The sequence below is a fragment of the Haliotis rubra genome, unplaced genomic scaffold (genome assembly GCF_003918875.1).
Source record: "Haliotis rubra isolate DU_JTF1 unplaced genomic scaffold, ASM391887v1 Scf1733, whole genome shotgun sequence".
NCBI lineage: Eukaryota > Metazoa > Mollusca > Gastropoda > Lepetellida > Haliotidae > Haliotis > Haliotis rubra.
The window spans coordinates 19,578-38,370 of NW_025765707.1; the positions used below are offsets into that span (position 1 = coordinate 19,578).

The 18,793-nt window shown below is 39.8% G+C and overlaps 1 protein-coding gene across 1 annotated transcript in view; it reads left to right on the plus strand.

Annotated features, from left to right (window-relative positions):
- Nucleotides 1-444: 444 nt before the first annotated feature.
- Nucleotides 445-18,793, plus strand: part of LOC124272834 (putative per-hexamer repeat protein 5) — a 43,486-nt gene continuing 25,137 nt past the window's right edge. The window contains exons 1-3 of the mRNA XM_046708056.1: nt 445-494; nt 1,646-1,719; nt 8,902-9,021. Of these exons, the coding sequence (XP_046564012.1) occupies nt 445-494; nt 1,646-1,719; nt 8,902-9,021 (244 nt within the window). The remainder of the gene's footprint in view (nt 495-1,645; nt 1,720-8,901; nt 9,022-18,793) is intronic.

Consider the following 18,793-nt stretch of genomic DNA (forward strand, 5'->3'; position numbering starts at 1 on the left):
ACAGAACGAGACAACGGGTGAACGCTTTAAATACTTGATCATTTGAAACTCCTTGAATCCTTTTCGGGACCTGTCTTAGACCATCTATTAGTCCGCCAAACAGTGGTCCCCGATTCAGAGTCGCCCAACCATGGTGTAGTGTGATATGACAACCGAGGACGGGGCCTTCCAACTGAATACACCACGTGAAAATATTGATTTAATAATTCATCCAGTCCCACCCCACCCCCTACACCGCCGGAACTCCTTTGTCCGAGCTAGGACATTGCCCCACGCCCCTCTGCCCTCCAGAAAATGGCGATATGTTTTTCCTAAGAAGGACATTTTACGGCAAAGATATATTCTTTATTAACGTCCACAAAACGGCAGACACATTTGGCATCAGCGTCACGTAGCAGTCAGAATGTGGATAGTAATACATGGCTTTGCTTTCCCTCCAATACAATGGTGCAGAATCTTGTCTACTTGAAGTCCTTCCTTGTTTCCACCTTAAGGTAATAAGTACATAATATACATAATATTGCCTTCTATGCACTGACACATGCTTTACTTTATGCTACAATACCTAAATAATCCTAGGAATATATCCCACGTTACGTATTGTAATCAACATTGTATATGACGTGAACCAATTTTACAGTCATCAGTTTTGGCTTTCTGGACCGCCTAAAAGTCATAAACTGACGAACCTACAAGCAAAGGTAGCCACGATAATATGTTGTCATTTTTGGAATTTCAAACGACCACATTTGTTTTTGTACATGGCGTTACACTCAGTGAGATTTCCCAGCGGCTCTCCCTCTGCATGAACTATCGTACACAACGTTTAAACTGTAAAGTATGTAACTGGGCTATGTTGAACCGTCTAACAGTTAATCCCTTTAGCCGCTAATCCATCCTGTAAACGGTCTCGTCTGACAAAGAAACCCCTGTATGTATCCCGGCATTCGGCTAATCACCTTAACATGACCTTTAGCAGGACATTAGTTCCCCCTGGTATTACGACGGAGGAGCAGATAAGACACACATACGTCATTAACACGGACTGGATACAGCGGCTCACCCTTGCCCACAAATGACATGTGAAGATTAGGGTATGAAGTAATCCATGTTTAGGGCTGGTATTCGGGCCCCTGTTGCCTTTGATGTGCAAGTACAGCCTTCTGCATGCACACATTGCTGTAGGCATTGATGATATCGCTCCTGTGCTGAAAGTTGAACCCGTTGTTGACCCAAATGCTACGGGTGGTCATGCCGATGAGGTGCGGATGGTCTGGACACCATGGTGAATTTCTGTTGACACCAATAACGCCGAATGATCTCTTTGTGCTCAGTGTTTTCTATAAACATTTATCTAGGCTTATGGGGGCCGCTTCAGATTAACACCTAGGATTAGAATACACAAGGTAGAAGGACACCCTAGCATCCTATAGAAATATCGAGATTAATAACACCTAGTTCTGTCCCAGGTCAGTAAGATGAGGTATGGGATGTTATATGATGTGTGTGTTATTATGCACGGTTGTGAAACTAATCACACAAAAAACGCACTAGGGGGATTTTCGTGTTGTATCAAGTCAATAATCTGTAGATTTCTGTATATGCATTGTATCGTTTATATATGTGTCCCTGTATGTGGTTGCAGTTGCGGACATGAATGCGTCAACAGTAATCATATCAAGTGTAACAAATATGGTGGACAGTTTGTCAACGTCACCAGTAATATCATATCATGTGTAACGAACACGGTGGACAGTTCATCAACGTCACCAGTAATCATAGCATTGTAACAAACACGGTGGACAGTTTGTCATCGTCACCAGTAATCATTTCATGTAACAAACACGGTGGATAGTTTACATATCATGTGTAACAAACATGATGGACAGTTTGTCAACGTCAACCATAATCATATCATAGCATGTGTAAAAAAATATAATGGACATGTTGTCAACGTCACCAGTATTCATAGCATTTCATGTGTAACAAACATGGTGGACAATTTGTCAACGTCACCAATAATCATAGCATTTCATGTATAACAAATATGCTGGACAGTTTGTCAACGCTACCAGTAGTCATAGCATGTGTAATAAACATGGTGGACAATTTGTCAACGTCACCAGTAATCATAACATGTGTAATAAAACATGGTGGACAGTTTGTCAACGCCACCAGTATTCATAACATGTGTAATAAACATGGTGGACAGTTTGTCAACGCCACCAGTATTCATAGCATGTGTAATAAACATGGTGGACAATTTGTCAACGTCACCAGTAATCATAACATGTGTAATAAACATGGTGGACAGTTTGTCAACGCCACCAGTATTCATAACATGTGTAATAAACATGGTGGACAGTTTGTCAACGCCACCAGTATTCATAGCATGTGTAAAAACCATGGTGGACAGTTTGTCAACGTCACCAGTAATCATAGCATGTGTAAAAAATATGGTGGACAGTTTGTCAACGCCATCAGTATTCATAGCATGTGTAATAAACATGGTTGACCAAATTTGTCAACGTCACCAGTAATCATAGCATGTGTAATAAACATGGTGGACAGTTTGTCAACGTCACCAGTAATCATAGCATGTGTGAAAAACATGGTGGACAGTTTGTCAACGTCACCAGTGATCATAGCATGTATAACAAACATGGACAATTTGTCACTGTCACCAGTAATCATAGCATTTCTTGTGTAACAAACATGGTGGATAATTTGTCAACAGTGAGGAGAGGCTGCGGTCCCTCTGTCAATAATGCCTTGCTTCAGATCAAATATCGCTTTCACGATATCACGAAAGATGGTGATCAAAGAAGGTCTTTAATTACCTGTAACCAAATAATTACAATTGACGATTGACGTGTCTTGCCGATCTGTTTTCAAACAGAAGTTGCATACTGTGGCAAGCATTTTCAAATCTAAATTCAGTTAGAAATTCTAGGTTCAGTTTACCCAGTAGCTTCAATGGAAAGATTGCATTTGTTTTAGCAGTTGGATAACGTGCGTGACGCCAGATTTGGGGACAATATTTGATATATACGTACATACAACTGATATTTACAAACATTCAACAAGTAAAATGTACAGAACCATTCAAAAGAGAATCATGAGAGACAAACATCATTATGAAACCCCAAAATGATCAAAAGGTTATTAAGCATAAAAAGTGCTTTCCTTCTGTTGAGAATTAAAAAGCAGATTTTGGCTAAAACATAACAAAGATTAGGATTGTTGAATATAAAACATAATTTGTCGATATCGGCTTTATCTAAAAATTCCGGACATAAACTAACACAATCATTTAAAGTAATGAAACAGTAATAATACACAGTGAAACAGTACATGTATTTCATCTTCAATATCATTCAGACATTCCCTATTTTCTAAAACAAATGTTTCCATAACGACCAGGGATCGTTGACTGTGCTCGAGGTTTGTTGCGTAGGGGGATCATGAGTAGTTATAAGCATTACGAGCATAAGCCAGAAACGTACAGCATGTCATAGCATCTATCCCGGCATGGTCAGGTCACGTCTGTTTCATAGCATCCACTCCGCCATGAGCAAGTCACGTCTGCATCATAACATCTACCCCGCCATAATCAGGTCATTTCTACGGAAGCGTAGTAGGGCCACGGTGAAATTTTTTTGGGGGGTCACTATCTCCTACGTAGCACTTAATAACTCCTACGTAGGAGTAAGTATCTCCTACGTAGGACATACTATCTCCTACGTAGGACTTAGTATCTCCTACGTTGAGAAATGTTTGGCTATGCAGGACGTTAGATAGTCGAAATGTGAGTCAGTGAATATTCATGACATTAACATAGTGTTACTGTACAGTGTTATTGTGTGTGTATTACGTTAGGGTGACGTGGACCCTGTTCTGATTGCAGTTATGGAGGTTTGGGTATGGTTATGTTTAATCTATCATACATACATCTATTCACACACACAAACACACACAAACACACACACACACACACAGAGGGGATGGGATGGTTGGGGTGAGGTTGTGATATGAAACTCGGGTTATAACACGACCTCCGCAAGTTGTTGTTTGTCTTGATGGGGCTAGGTTGGATCGGATGCAACGCTCGTTTGGGGTTTTATTCGTAATTCTTTACAGGTTGACTAGACTGGGGTGGACAAGTGTTGAGTGCGGCGTAAAACAATACGAAATTCAAAAAGGCAAAGAATTGTCATTATAGTTATTTGTATAAATATAAGGGGATACGTACACATAGATTGCCACCTATAGTGTACACGCAGATTATGATTCATGTGCAACGACCTCTGAAATATCCAATGCATAATAGTAAAGTGTAACAAAGTGCAACATATAACAGTGAACTAACTGCAACGCGTAATAGTAGAGCAAACTGAACGCAAGGCAGTAAAGTATAACAGTCGGTCCAACTCAGTACTGATGTGCAACACTTAGTTGAACAAATGACTCTAATAGTGAAGGAAACAGTAGACTCTAATAGTAAATTGAAACACATGATAGTAGACTCTAACAGTAAATGAAACACATAACTGTAGACTCTAATAGTGAATGAAACGAATGACTGTAGACTCTTACAGTGACTGAAACAGTGAAACAGGAGATTGTGTGCGTGTCTGGGGCTTTAAGTCGACAGTTTCAGATTAATCCATATAAACGTATATCGATCATCTCCTACAGGAAATATTAAGTACTACGTAGGAGATACTATGTCCTACGTAGGAGATATTAAGTCCTACGTAGGAGATACTAAGTCCTACGTAGGAGATATTAAGTCCTACGTAGGAGATACTAACTCCTACGTAGGAGATACTAAGTCCTACGTAGGAGATACTAAGTCCTACGTAGGAGATATTAAGTCCTACGTAGGAGATACTAAGTCCTACGTAGGAGATATTAAGTCCTACGTAGGAGATACTATGTCCTACTTAGGAGATACTAAGTCCTACGTAGGAGATACTAACTCCTACGTAGGAGATACTAAGTCCTACGTAGGAGATACCCACTTAGGAGATACTAAGTCCTACGTAGGAGATACTAACATCTACGTAGGAGATACCATGTCCTACGTAGGAGATACTAAGTCCTACGTAGGAGATACTATGTCCTACGTAGGAGATACTAAGTCCTACTTAGGACATATTAAGTCCTACGTAGATATTAAGTCGACTTAATATACGTAGGAGATATTAAGTCCTACGTAGGAGATACTATGTCCTACGTAGGAGATATTAAGTACTACGTAGGAGATAGTAAGACCAAAACAATTTTTCAACGTGGCCCTACTACGCTTCCGTACATTTCTGATCATAGCATCTACCCTGCCATTATCAGGTCATTTCTGATCATAGCATCTACCTCGCCATTATCAGATCATTTCTGCTTCATAACATCTACCCTGCCATTATCAGGTCATTTCTGCATCATAGCATCTACCTCGCCATTATCAGGTCATTTCTGCATCATAGCATCTACCCCGCCATTATCAGATAATTTCTGATCATAGCATCTACCTCGCCATTGTCAGATCATTTCTGCTTCATAACATCTACCCTGCCATTATCAGGTCATTTCTGCATCATAGCATCTACCCTGCCATTATCAGGTCATTTCTGATCATAGCATCTACCTCGCCATTATCAGATCATTTCTGCTTCATAACATCTACCCTGCCATTATCAGGTCATTTCTGCATCATAGCATCTACCCCGCCATTATCAGATCATTTCTGATCATAGCATCTACCTCGCCATTGTCAGGTCATTTCTGATCATAGCATCTACCCTGCCATTATCAGATCATTTCTGATCATAGCATCTACCTCGCCATTATCGGATCATTTCTGATCATAGCATCTACCCCGCCATTATCAGATCATTTCTGATCATAGCATCTACCCCGCCATTGTCAGGTCATTTCTGCTTCATAGCATCTACCCCGCCATTGTCAGGTCATTTCTGATCATAGCATCTACCCCGCCATTATCGGATCATTTCTGATCATAGCATCTACCCCGCCATTGTCAGGTCATTTCTGCTTCATAGCATCTACCCCGCCATTGTCAGGTCATTTCTGCTTCATAGCATCTACCACGCCATTGTCAGGTCATTTCTGCTTCATAGCATCTACCACGCCATTGTCGGGTTATTTCTGCTTCATATCATCTACTCCGCCATTGTCAGGTCCTTTCTGCTTCATAGCATCTACTCCGCCATTGTCAGGTCATTTCTGCTTCATACCATCTACCCCGCCATTGTCAGGTCCTTTCTGCTTCATAGCATCTACCACGCCATTGTCGGGTTATTTCTGCTTCATAGCATCTGCTCTGCCATGGTCAGGTCATTTCTGCTTCATACCATCTACCCCGCCATTGTCGGGTCATTTCTGCTTCATAGCATCTACCTCGCCATTGTCAGGTAATTTCTGCTTCATACCATCTACTCCGCCATTGTCAGGTCATTTCTGCTTCATACCATCTACCCCGCCATTGTCAGGTCCTTTCTGCTTCATAGCATCTACCACGCCATTGTCGGGTTATTTCTGCTTCATAGCATCTACTCTGCCATGGTCAGGTCATTTCTGCTTCATACCATCTACCCCGCCATTGTCGGGTCATTTCTGCTTCATAGCATCTACCTCGCCATTGTCAGGTAATTTCTGATCATACCATCTACTCCGCCATTGTCAGGTCATTTCTGCTTCATACCATCTACCCCGCCATTGTTAGGTCCTTTCTGCTTCATAGCATCTACCACGCCATTGTCGGGTTATTTCTGCTTCATAGCATCTACTCCGCCATGGTCAGGTCATGGCATTATACATATTTTTTTAGCTGATTTCAGCCACATTATGGACTGGTCCTTAATGATAATGAGTTCGTGAGTGGGGTTTTACGCCGCTTTTAGCAATATTCGAGCAATATCATGGCGGGGGACACCAGAAATGGGCTTCACACAATGTAGTCATGTGGGTCGGAATACCCGGGGTCTTCGGCGTGACGAGCGAACGCTTTAACCACTCGGCTATCCCACCGTCCCGGTCCTCAATGATAATGTACTGGTATGCTGTGTTCTTTTCTTCAATGTTCTTCTTCAACTTCAACCGTATTTGGTTGAATTCTGATTATTTTGACTTGGGGTCTAAACTTTACGGATTATTGGGAAGTTGTCATGGTGATTAATTCAGGATAGCCACTGTCCAAATAATTTCAAAGACTAAGCCACATGTAGTCTAGACAAGCATCACTTAGTTGTAATTATGCATATGACGCTTATCTTCCCCTTTCCAATCCTCACCACCACCATGTTATACATGGTCAGCCAACCAGCGTCACTCTATCACTTTCATTAATTACTGGGTATGAAATTAATAGCCTTAATTGGTCACCCCCTTGGCCTAGGCTGTCAATAAGTCCAGGGCCAGGCCACTCTTCCTTTATCTGTCCACTGTTGCCTTTAAGTATCTATGTGTTGACACCTATACTGTCTGTCAGTCCGGTATTCCGACTGCCTGTATAGGGGCGACCTCATACGTGCCGCCAACACCCTGAGGTTGAGCTAGAAATCCGCTCACCTCACAATTGTCTGAGTGTGTTCTGCTCGTTGTGTAAATACTGTTTATCAACTGAGGAAGTCCGGCTTCCTTGACGTATAATTCTGAGCTAGTTCCCCTGTCGACACATGTAAAAAGTGACAATGCTAAAATATTCTTCGATGTTCAGGAAATAATCAGTAATTTATTTTGTATACAAAGCGGTTGTTGTATAATATACAGTCGCATAACTGTGGTCAGTAGTTTCTTATTCATATGAACTGAGCATTGCTTCATCTACAATAATCAGGTAACTGTTAGGAATATATTTGATGTAAGCGAGCTATTTAATATCTACGATATATTGACTATGAACCGAAACATATTAAAACTGTAATTAGAAGGTAAATAATATGTTAATAACCTGCTTGTTTCCTCAACTATTTCAACTGTAGTCATCAGTCTATTTAGTAAGCGATATTTTGACTGTATTCAGTAATTCACCTTTCAAGTAAATATGTTATTTGTTACCTCAGCGATATTTTGACTGTATTCAGTAATTCACCTTTCAAGTAAATATGTTATTTGTTACCTCAGCGATATTTTGACTGTATTCAGTAATTTACCTTTCAAGTAAATATGTTATTTGTTACCTCAGCGATATTTTGACTGTATTCAGTAATTCACCTTTCAAGTAAATATGTTATTTGTTACCTCAGCGATATTTTGACTGTATTCAGTAATTCACCTTCCAAGTAAATATGTTATTTGTTACCTCAGCGATATTTTGACTGTATTCAGTAATTCACCTTTCAAGTAAACATGTTATTTGTTACCTCAGCGATATTTTGACTGTATTCAGTAATTCACCTTTCAAGTAAACATGTTATTTGTTACCTCAGCGATATTTTGACTGTATTCAGTAATTCACCTTTCAAGTAAATATGTTATTTGTTACCTCAGCGATATTTTGACTGTATTCAGTAATTCACCTTTCAAGTAAATATGTTATTTGTTACCCCTGCGATATTTTGACTGTATTCAGTAATTTATTGTTCAAGTAAATAGGCTACCTAGGACACCTGCTATGCAATTACCTTGAAGTAGTTGTGTGTTACACATAACGGCCGTTAGTTTCCTTGCTTCCAACGTAGGCGACATCTGTATCTGTGTGTTGGGGACATAAACCATTAATTAGAATGAAGTTTACGTTGAAATCATCTCAGCTCACCAGCGTTTTGTATGTAGCCAGACACAGCAGTAAAATGAACTTATGTATTGCACAGCAAGTTACCTTCATACTAACCTTGAACTTTAACTGATTCCTAATGATGTACACTTTCCTTGTTGCAGGAAGTCGTGAGGCTGCCTTCAGCTACGCCATTAGTTCGGCTGGAGTCACGTACGCCATCACCCAGGCGTGCAGCCTAGGGAACCTCACTAACTGTAGCTGTGATAAAGACAAAATGGACGGTAAACTCGCCCCCGAAGGCTGGAAGTGGGGCGGCTGTAGTGCCGATATTAAATATGGATTGAAATTAGCACGTAAATTTATGGATGCTCGGGAAATAGCTGAGAGTGCGAGATCGTTGATGAATCTTCATAATAACAGAGCCGGACGGAAGGTAGGCAAACCGTTAGATACTGGCGTATGTTCTCAACTCATTCAGATGCTATGTTCATGTATTTAACCTGAAAGGTAATGTTTCCATATCGGGGTTCTCAGTGCTCCTCCATTACACGGGAGGATTAAGATGACATACACTGTCATGTACACTGAGCTAAGTCTTCCTGGAATAAGACTGATGCTAAACACATTCATTCGAAGAAAAAAGTCTCGAAATTGATTTGTACAGTGACATGTCGCGTCTAGCCTTCCACTGGGCTGCTGTTCCATGTCACCACCTGGACATCTCCACTTTAAGCCTTGTCAACATTAGACAACTCACCTATTTGCTGTAATCTATACTGTACCTTTGCCAAAACATACCTTGACTTCTAGCATCAAACGCAATATCTTAACTCTCCCATGGTTTCGGAAGGACAAAAAAGCTGCGAGAAAGCCCTTGCAAGCAATAGACCAAGTGTCACAGAAGCCGACGTGAAGGATTAATTGCTGCAGATATATTCTAGTTGGTAAAATACACCTCCGTCAGCAGCCAACTAGGTGTCACGACAACACACGGCAGCGGACAGCATTCCTCAACTTCTTTTCCAACAATAGAAATAAAAACGAAAGCTAAGACGTACTAGATAATGCAAGCAGCCTCGCACTGTCTGGGTAGGAATAGGCTAATATATGGCGAGCGTACAGTTTAGGGGGCCAAAGGTTCGTCGGTGTTGCTAATTCGATACAAGGAGCTCTTACAGATCTAACCCGAATTTCACTGCTACTCGCATTAACGGGATATATGTTTTCAGACCCCTTTCAACTTCGTCTTTTACAATAAACTTAGCCGTCACACGTGGTAAGGGAATCTCTGCTGGCGAGACAAGCTGTTTATTTATTGGTTCTAGTCAGGAAGGTCCGTTTTCGATTCTTTGTTAACTTAGTGTTGAAGGTAATTAGCATCTACATTCGATATGCCATACAACGTTTCCAGTGGACACTGTAGGTGCAGATGCCGAGAGACTGCCCTCACACCATGTCTAACATTGGTTAATGTCTTCACGCAAACTACAAAACATGGATATATTATGTTGTCGTCTTCACGCAAAAGATAACATTGATACATGTTGCCCCTCTCACACGAATACAAAACATCGGTATATGTGCCCCCTCCACTCGAATACAGACCATTTGTATATGTTGCCCCCTCCACGCGAATACAGACCATTTGTATATGTTGCCCCAACCGAGAATACACACCACTTATATCTGTTGCCCGCCACCGAGAATACAGAACATCTGTATATGTTGACCCTCCACGCGAATACAGAACATTTGTATTTGTTGCCCCCTCCACGCGAATACATAAAACCTGTATATATTGCCCCCTCCAAGCGAATACAGAACATCTGTATCTGTTGCCCCCTCCACGCGAATGCAGACCATTTGTTTATGTTGCCCCCTCCACACGAATACATAACATCTGTATCTGTTGCCCCCTCCAAGCGAATACAGACCACTTGTATCGTTGCCCCCTCCACACGAATACATAACATCTGTATCTGTTGCCCCCTCCAAGCGAATACAGACCATTTGTATATGTTGCCCCCTCCACACGGGTACAGATCATTTGCATATGTTGCCCCCTCCACGCGAATACAGACCACTTATATCTGTTGCCCGCCACCGAGAATACAGAACATCTGTATATGTTGCCCCCTCTAAGCGAATACAGACCATTTGTATATGTTGCCCCCTCCACGCGAATACAGACCATTTGCATCCGTTGCCCCCTCCACACGAATGCAGAACATCTGTATATGTTGACCCTTCACGCGAATACGGACCATTTGTATTTGTTGCCCCCTCCTAGCGAATACAGACCATTTGTATATGTTTCTCCCTCCACGCGAATACAGACCATTTGTATATGTTGCCCCCTCCACGCGAATACAGAACATTTGCATATGTTGCCCCCCACCGAGAATACAGACCACTTATTTCTGTTGCCCGCCACCGAGAATACAGAACATCTGTTTATGTTGCCCCCTCCACGCGAATACAGAACATCTGTATATGTTGCCCCCTCCACGCGAATACAGAACATCTGTATATGTTGCCCCCTCCACACGAATACAGAACATCTGTATATTTTGCCCCCTCCACACGAATACAGAACATCTGTATATGTTGCCCCCTCCACACGAATACAGAACATTTGTATTTGTTGCCCCCTCCACACGAATACAAAACATCTGTATATGTTGCCATCTCCACGCGAATTGCAACACTACCGCTTCACATCCTCATTTCGCCCTGATAAAACACAACGTAACGTACCACAACCGAAACCTGCTCTTCCCCCGCACGCACGCACGCACACACACTTCCTCTCCCATCGCGATTGTTTTGCCGATGCACGTACCCGATCCTTCTTGAAGTTTCCCTCGAGCGATTATTTACTAAAAGTAATCATAATTAACTAATTTAACTGTATTAAACTTAGTTTGAGGGACTAGTCATATTACCATCAATATATTCAAACGTTTTGTTTAAGTTTAACAGCAAAAATGATTCTACGAAACTTTGTATCGGCATTCCCTTAGCTTGATAACAGTGTAAGAATCTACACCGAAACGTCGCTCTGTGCACCAAACACACATTCACATACATTCGCCTGGACCCAGATGTCGTTTGCACGTTCATGTCGCATGGCTTCTAATCATAGTGTAACTATCATGGACCATATACCGTTGACCTCATCATGTAGATACGCCTCAAGATGACCTGATTGACGTTCACCTGTCACCTCACCCGTCACTACCTATCAATCAAATTGATTGATTAGTGAACTACGCCTGATAAGCCACGCCCTATACTATATCAGCAATTGTAAGTAATATCATCAACACATCAGCGCTGTGGAAAATGGTCCAGATAGAATTCTCATTTCAGTTGTTCAGAATGTTGCTGATCGGTTCTGTTTGGCATCTAGTGGTATCCCTTTAGTATATTTTTTTTAAAGTAACAGCATTAGGTTGAAGATAAAGCATTATTGTATGTTACCAAACCAATGTTGGAGCATTATTGTATGTTACCAAACCAATGTTGGAGCATTATTGTATGTTACCAAACCAATGTTGGAGCATTATTGTATGTTACCAAACCAATGTTGGAGGACGTCCTGTTGGAGCAAATCCAGTCTGTCTGTGCTAGACTCCCGCTGCTGATGTTTACACCGTCTGAGCGTCTTCAGACAGAGTGTAGAAAGAACAAGGAGGTGCTGAAACTATAATTCTATTGTGCTGAGAATGTGACATATTTGATCAGGATAATGGCTGTGTACACCCAAGCACGTTGATAAAGCGTTAATTAAAGGGTTCGTCACAAACAGAAAAACGTGAAAATTGACTTGGTCACGTGAACATTGCCACAGGTATGCGCTGGCTTGACCAATATGTTTATAGCAGAATACCCGACAGGGCGAAGTCGCGTTGTTGGACGCCGACATATCGCTGGGGCATAATTACAAATTGATCTTTAACCTTACATCTCCTCAAAGAACAGGAACATAACAGATGTATATGTCTGTCAACTACTCTGTAGATATGTTTGTATCCGGGTATTTCACAAAACATACGCATTAATAAACCTAACTGAGTGTGTGTGTGTGTGTGTGTGTGTGTGGGGCTAGGAAGAGGATGTGTACTACTGCAAAACAACGGTATGTTTGTCACCCATCTGTACGTCTGACAACTCGAATGTTTATATTTCTATTTTACACGTTTATTGATATACAACATGACGAAATGATATGTATGTTGTTTATATTTAAAGAAGTAGAGTGATATATCAGCACATTAACTATTCCATCTTCTCACACATTAACTATTCCATCTTCTAACACATTAACTATTCCTTCTTCTCACACATTAACTATTCCTTCTTCTAACACATTAACTATTCCTTCTTCTCACACATCAACTATTCCTTCTCCTCACACATTAACTATCCCTCCTCTCACACATTAACTATTCCTTCTTCTCACACATCAACTATTCCTTCTCCTCACACATTAACTATCCCTCCTCTCACACATTAACTATTCCTTCTTCTCACACAACAACTATTCCTTCTTCACACACATTAACTATCCCTCCTCTCACACATTAACTATTCCTTCTTCTCACACAACAACTATTCCTTCTTCACACACATTAACTATCCCTCCTCTCACACATTAACTATTCCTTCTTCTCACACAACAACTATTCCTTCTTCACACACATTAACTATCCCTCCTCTCACACATTCACTATTCCTTCTTCTCACACAACAAATATTCCTTCTTCACACACATTAACTATCCCTCCTCTCACACATTAACTATTCCTTCCTCTCACACATTAACTATTCCTTCTTCTCACACATTAACTATCCCTCCTCTCACACATTAACTATTCCTTCTTCTCACACATCAACTATTCCTTCTTCTTACACATTAACTATTCCTTCTTCTCACACATTAACTATTCCTTCTTCTCACACATTAACTATTCCTTCTTCACACACATTAACTATCCATCCTCTCACACATAAACTATTCCTTCTTCTCACACATTAACTATTCCTTCTTCTCACACATTAACTATCCCTCCTCTCACAAATTAACAATTCCTTCTTCTCACACAACAACTATTCCTTCTTCACACACATTAACTATTCCTCCTGTCACACATTAACTATTCCTTCTTCTCACACATTAACTGTTCCTTCTTCTTACACATTTACTATTCCTTCTTCTCACACATTAACTATTCCTTCTTCTCACACATCAACTATTCCTTCTTCACACACATTAACTATCCCTCCTCTCAAACATCAACTATTCCTTCTTCTCACACATTAACTATTCCTTCTTCTCACACATTAACTATTCCTTCTTCTCACACATCAACTATTCCTTCTTCACACACATTAACTATCCATCCTCTCACACATCAACTATTCCTTCTTCTCACACATTAACTATTCCCTCCTCCCACACATTAACCATTCCTCCTTCTCACACGTCAACTATTCCTTCTCCTCACACATTAACTATCCCTCCTCTCACACATCAACCTTGCCTTCTTCTCACACATTAACTATTCCATGTTCTCACTCAATAACTATTCCTTCTTCTCACACATCAACTATTCCTTCTTCTCACACATTAACTATCCCTCCTCTCACACATTAACCTTTCCTTCTTCTTACACATTTACTATCCCTCCTCTCACACATTAACCATTCCTTCTTCTCACACATCAACTATACCTTCTCCTTACACATTAACTATCCCTCCTCTCACACATCAACCTTTCCTTCTTCTCACACATTAACTTTTCCATTTTCTCACACAATAACTATTCCTTCTTCTCACACATCAACTATTCCTTCTTCTCACACATTAAGTATCCCTCCTATCACACATCAACCTTTCCTTCTTCTCACACATTAACTGTTCCTTCTTCTTACACATTAACTATTCCTTCTTCTCACACATTAACTATTCCTTCTTCTCACACATTAACCATTCCTTCTTCTCACACATTAACTATTACCTCCTCTCACACATCAAACTTTGCTTCTTTTCACACATTAACTATTCCTTCTTCTCACACATTAACTATTCCTTCTTCTCACACATCAACTATTCCTTCTCCTCACACATTAACTATCCCTCCTCTCACACATTAACTGTTCCTTCTTCTCACACATTAACTATTCCTTCTTCTCACACATTAACTATCCCTCCTCTCACACATTAACTATTCCTTCTCCTCACACATTAACTATCCCTCCTCTCACACATCAACCTTTCCTTCTTCTCACACATTAACTTTTCCATTTTCTCACACAATAACTATTCCTTCTTCTCACACATCAACTATTCCTTCTTCTCACACATTAAGTATCCCTCCTCTCACACATAAACCTTTCCTTCTTCTCACACATTAACTGTTCCTTCTTCTTACACATTAACTATTCCTTCTTCTCACACATTAACTATTCCTTCTTCTCACACATTAACCATTCTTTCTTCTCACACATTAACTATTCCCTCCTCTCACAAATCAAACTTTGCTTCTTTTCACACATTAACTATTCCTTCTTCTCACACATTAACCATTCTTTCTTCTCACACATTAACTATTGCTTCTTCTCACACATCAACTATTCCTTCTTCTCACACATTAACTATCCCTCCTCTCACATATTAACTGTTCCTTCTTCTCACACATCAACTATTCCTTCTCCTCACACATTAACTATCCCTCCTCTCACACATCAACCTTTCCTTCTTCTCACACATAAACTATTCCTTCTTCTCACTCATTAACTCACACATTAACTATTCCTTCTTCTCACACATCAACTATTCCTTCTTCACACACATTAACTATCCCTCCTCTCACACATTAACTATTCCTTCTTCTCACACATTAACTATTCCTTCTTCACACACATTAACTATTCCTTCTTCACACACATTAACTATTCCTTCTTCTCACACATCAACTATTCCTTCTTCTTACACATTAACTATTCCTTCTTCTCACACATTAAATATTCCTTCTCCTCACACATTAACTATTCCTTCTTCACACACATTAACTATTCCTTCTTCTTACACATCAACTATTCCTTCTTCTTACACATTAACTATCCCTCCTGTCACACATTAACTGTTCCTTCTCCTCACACATTAACTATCCCTCCTCTCACACATCAACCTTTCCTTCTTCTCACACAATAACCATTCCTTCCTCTCACACATTAACTATTCCTTTTCTCACACATTAACTATCCCTCCTCTCACACATTAACTGTTCCTTCTTCTTACACATTAACTATTCCTTCTTCTCACACAATAACCATTCCTTCTTCTTACACATTAACTGTTCCTTCTCCTCACACATTAACTATCCCTCCTCTCACACATTAACTATTCCTTCTTCTCACACATTAACTATTCCTTCTTCTCACACATCAACTATTCCTTCTCCTCACACATTAACTATCCCTCCTCTCACACATTAACTATTCCTTCTTCTCACACATCAACCTTTCCTTCTTCTCACACATTAACTGTTCCTTCTTCTCACACATTCACGTCCGCCGAATTGATCCCGGAATTAATCTTGCACCAAGGAACAGACTAAACATTGCTGGCTTTTATGTGTTAATCGTCTGGTAAAGGTTTGACAGTTTTTGTTGTGACTGAGTTAAGACTTCAATAGCCTATTTACCCCCGCCGTCAGTCAAGCCTGCTTACTGTAAGGAGAACACGAGGACATTATCCTGCATTCAAGGTCCCACTCCAGTGTTATGTTCAACACCGCGTCTCCACCCTCTGATGGCGGAATTAACTAATCCAGGGAAGACACCTAGCTACTGGCAGTCACAGTACCTCATCCACTCAATATACCCTGCAAAGCCTTCATTGAATAAACTGGTCAAAGCAGCTAATTTAACCTCAGTCTATAACTTGTCTGTAACAGTTCAGAACAACAAAAAGATCTGACTGTATATGGGAGATGCTTGTGTGCTCAATAGGAGAGATGTAAAGAGGAGTGCGACAACTATAACAGTAAACTCTGGTATATCTGTGTGATATATGTGAGGTATATGTGTGATATATGTGATATGTATTTGAGATATGTATGTGATATATGTGGTATGTATTGAGATATATGTGTGATATATGTGATATGCATTGAGATATGTGTGAGATATATGTGTGATATATGTGATATGTATTTGAGATATATGTGTGATATATGTGGTATGTATATGTGATATATGTGTGATATATGTGGTATGTATTTGTGATATGTATTTGAGATATATGTGTCATATAGATACGCATCGAGATATATGTGTGATATATGTGATATTTATTTGAGATACATGTGTGGTATATGTGATATGTATTTAAAATATATGCGTGATATATGTGAGACATTTCAGAGATTTATGTGAGAACAACATAAGGCATATGCGTGAAGTGTGCCAAATTCGTGAGATGTATTTGAGAAAAATCCGCGATATTACCAGATACAAAAGATGTGAGATATAGGAGATGAATATGAGATATGTATGAAATCTATGCTTGGAATTTCCGTGGGATACCTTTGATACAACATGTGCGTATATATACGTTATATACATGTGGTACATGAATGATATATGTCCTATACAGGTTGTCAGATGTCTGATAAGTCAACATGAGATAGATGCGCGTGAAATCGATGAGATATATGAGAGATATATGCGACAAAGAAATAAGGTAGTCATTGATTATGCAAACTATGTCCGAGATATACGCGAGACGTGTCTGAGACACATGCTGTGTATATGTGGACTGTACGTGATATATATATATATATCTGATATGTATGCGCAATACAGAAATACACTTCAGATATATAGAACATATATCAGATATATATGTCATACATACGTGGCATACTTGCAGTATTCAGGTGTAATACCATTTCCCATTTGGACAAAGTAATTCAATTTGAAGCGATGTCATCGTTCTTTTTAACGTTGAAAATTTGTTTTGTTATATATTTTAGCAAGGTTAGTACCACGAACGACCCCATAGAAGTTGTGCAACGTTTCGAGTAATGATTGTTGGTTTGTATAGCTGTCCCAGATATGACAACAGCAGTCAATGCTAGGCAGGATAAAAGACACGTACAGTCTATCAAGTGTATTTCTGGTCAGTCTGTACTTAAGCTTCTTAAGCACTTTATCTTTGGACTTACTTCCCCAATGATCAACTGATTTCTAGTTTCCACGAATAATCACTTTGAAGATTAATTCCTAAAAGTTTATGACTTTGTACTTCATTAATAAGAGTATCCTCCATGTATGTTTGCTGTGACACTAGATCCGACTTTATGGCTTCATGTTATAGTTTTGGTCTTATCGGGGTTGAATTCTACTTGATATTTGCGGGCCCAATTTGTTAAATCGTTATTGATGCAGCTTACTGCGGAGGTATGATCATCAACTATGATACCTGAATATCTCAACAAATTCATACTAATTCAAGCCTCTGAAAATAACGATTTTAATCTTAGAAATATATCTAACTTACAGACAATCACATATAGAACCCGGTCTTATGTCAAATCATTCCTTCCGGACACAATCAATTTGTGGAATAATCTACCTGATGAATTAACTAATGCACGCTCTTTAAAGGATAAATCCTTAAGTAATCGTTCTGAATTATGAATAACCTGGACTTGAATTATGGTTCTAGATTCTGCCAAATTGTCCACAGTTGCCTCCGACTCGGCTGTAGTGACTTAAACGCTGATGTTGTGCTCAAATTATTTTGACATGCAGTGAGTTATAATTCGATGTTATACTGAGGTCATTTGGACATGCAGTGAGTTATAAGTCGATGTTACACGCAGGTCATTTTGACATGCAGTGAGTTATAAGTCGATGTTATACTGAGGTCATTTTGACATACAGTGAGTTAAAGGTCGATGTTATACTGAGATCATTTTGACATCCAGTGAAGTCAATGTTATAGTGAGATTATATTGACATGCTGTGAGTTATAAGTCG